At 38.1% G+C, this 2,321-nt stretch overlaps 1 protein-coding gene across 1 annotated transcript; it reads left to right on the plus strand.

Moving 5' to 3' along the window:
• Window positions 1–367: 367 nt before the first annotated feature.
• LOC127552499 (olfactory receptor 4N5-like) lies at window positions 368–1,297 on the plus strand. Its single transcript, XM_051983005.1, has one exon. The coding sequence runs from the start codon at window positions 368–370 to the stop codon at window positions 1,295–1,297; it is 930 nt and encodes a 309-aa protein (XP_051838965.1).
• The last annotated feature ends 1,024 nt before the right edge of the window (window positions 1,298–2,321 follow it).

Raw genomic sequence — 2,321 nt, forward strand, 5'->3', positions numbered from 1 at the left:
CACGAAAGTATATATTCAAACACATAAATATCACAATGATAGAAAATAAGATATAGCAAATTAGATTTCTAAATTTCAGTTCCAAATCTCCTTATTGATATCAACAGATAAGTAATGCTTTTCAAGGAGATACAAATGAAAAAAAAAATAATTCTGTTAAGAAACTTATATTGAGCTTAAATTGGTCTCCTTCTAAAGTCAACTCATTGTTTCTAACTTTGATCTCTAGGAAATGAAGATTAGAGAAATGTACCAAGGGTTGGGAACCAAAGTGGTAAAAGAGGCTTGCTGAATAGTTTTAGTATTAGATAAAGAGTCTGAAATAACTAATGACTTCCTATTCCTCAATGTTCCCCAGGTTAAGGAGATGGAGCAGAACAGCACAGTGACTGAATTCATCCTTTTGGGTCTAACAAAATCTCCAGAAATTCAACTCTTAGTCTTTGTATTAATCTTCTCTTTCTATCTGATTGTTCTTCCTGGTAACCTTCTCATTATCGCCACTATCAGATCAGATCCTACTCTCACAGCACCCCTATATTTCTTCCTGGGCAACCTGGCTTTCTTGGATGCTTCTTATTCTTTCATTGTAGCTCCCAAGATGCTGGTAGATTTCTTGTATGAGAAAAAGACCATTTCTTATCAAGGATGCATTACCCAGCTCTTTTTCTTACACTTTCTTGGAGCAGGTGAGATGTTCCTCCTCGTGGTGATGGCTGTTGACCGCTATATAGCAATCTGCCAGCCCTTACGCTATGCAACTTTCATGAACCGCCAGGTATGCTACATACTGTTGCTAGCCCTGTGGGTTGGGGGTTTTGCCCACTCCATTGTGCAGGTGGCTCTCATTGTTCGTCTGCCTTTCTGTGGCCCAAACCAGCTGGACAACTTCTTCTGTGATGTCCCACAGATCATCAAGCTGGCCTGCACTGACACCTTTGTGGTCGAGCTCCTGATGGTGTCCAACAGTGGACTGCTCACCCTGCTATGTTTCCTGGGTTTGCTGACATCCTATGCTGTCATCCTCTTTCGAGTTAGGGGCTCTTCTTCCGAGGGGAAGAGCAAGGCTTTGTCCACTTGTACCACCCATGTTATCATTGTGTTTCTAATGTTTGGCCCTGCCATCTTTATTTACACCCGTCCTTTCAGGACCTTCCCAGCAGACAAAGTGGTTGCTCTCTTTCACACTGTTATCTTTCCTTTGCTAAATCCTGTGATTTATACCCTGAGAAATCAGGAAGTGAAAGCCTCTATGAGAAAGTTAGTCAATAGGCAGGTCCCTTGTGGAGCTGAATGAAGAATGGGTATCACTCAGGATATTTTCAACTGGGGTTTGTTCATTACCATATGACTTCTATTGATTTGGTGCAGAAAACCTAATCATACAGTGCAAGGATACAGAATTATAAAAATCAGGGTATTCTACAAGGATGCTATGCTCATTTCATCTACAGAACTAAAGACATGGTTTATTTTGATAAAACAAAAAGTTAGTGGCTATAATGACCTGGGAAAAGGAAAGAGATCAGGAATTGGTCAGTTTGCTAAATGTGACATTTTATTTGTGTTTTTGAGAGGAATAATTTCTTTATAAGATTTTATAATCTAAGAAACAATAGTTTGAGCATGATCAATTTATTAGTTAGGCTAACAGTAATCAATAAATTGAGCCAATGACCTTTCTCAATAACCAAAAACTGCAGGGTAGTAGTCACCAATCTTAATATTGTTTGGGGGAATACAGAGTTGGGTAGGTTTTGGAGAAAATCCATTTGGTTACAGGATAGACAACATTATGGGAGTAAAAAAAAAACATGATTGGATTTTAAAAAATGGGCTAGTATACTCACATGAAGCTAGTGACTACCTTTTCTGACAATTAAGGAATGTTACTTATTTTATAGTATCCATCAGCATCTTGCTTATCTTGTTAGTAAATCTTTATTAGCAGACTCCCTGGTGCCTAGAAAGATTTGTTAGGAAGGGAGGTAAGACCCTCCTTAATTGCACAAGAACAGATAAAAGAAGACAATATACTTTTGGGGGGGTGTGATAAAAACAAGTTAACTTGTAACTTTAACTCAGAAGTAAAACTAACTCAATTATAACATTAATACAACACAAAATCATTTGAATTCATAGAATGGACACCAGAAGTAAGGATGAGAAACCCTCAAAAACCCAAAACAAAACAAAACAAACTAGCAAAGGTAACCCCCAAACCAAGCTCAAGATCACCTAAGTAGAATATATGCTTTAGATGTCATGTACTTGCAGTTGCTATGTTGAAAGGTTGCAAGGAAGGAAATCCACTCCCTCTC

This window comes from Antechinus flavipes, chromosome 2 (genome assembly GCF_016432865.1).
Source record: "Antechinus flavipes isolate AdamAnt ecotype Samford, QLD, Australia chromosome 2, AdamAnt_v2, whole genome shotgun sequence".
Taxonomy (NCBI): domain Eukaryota; kingdom Metazoa; phylum Chordata; class Mammalia; order Dasyuromorphia; family Dasyuridae; genus Antechinus; species Antechinus flavipes.

What these genes read in the sequence shown, in the direction of transcription:
- LOC127552499 (XM_051983005.1), top strand. Translation starts at nt 368, where the DNA reads ATGGAGCAGAACAGCACAGTGACTGAATTCATCCTTTTGGGTCTAACA.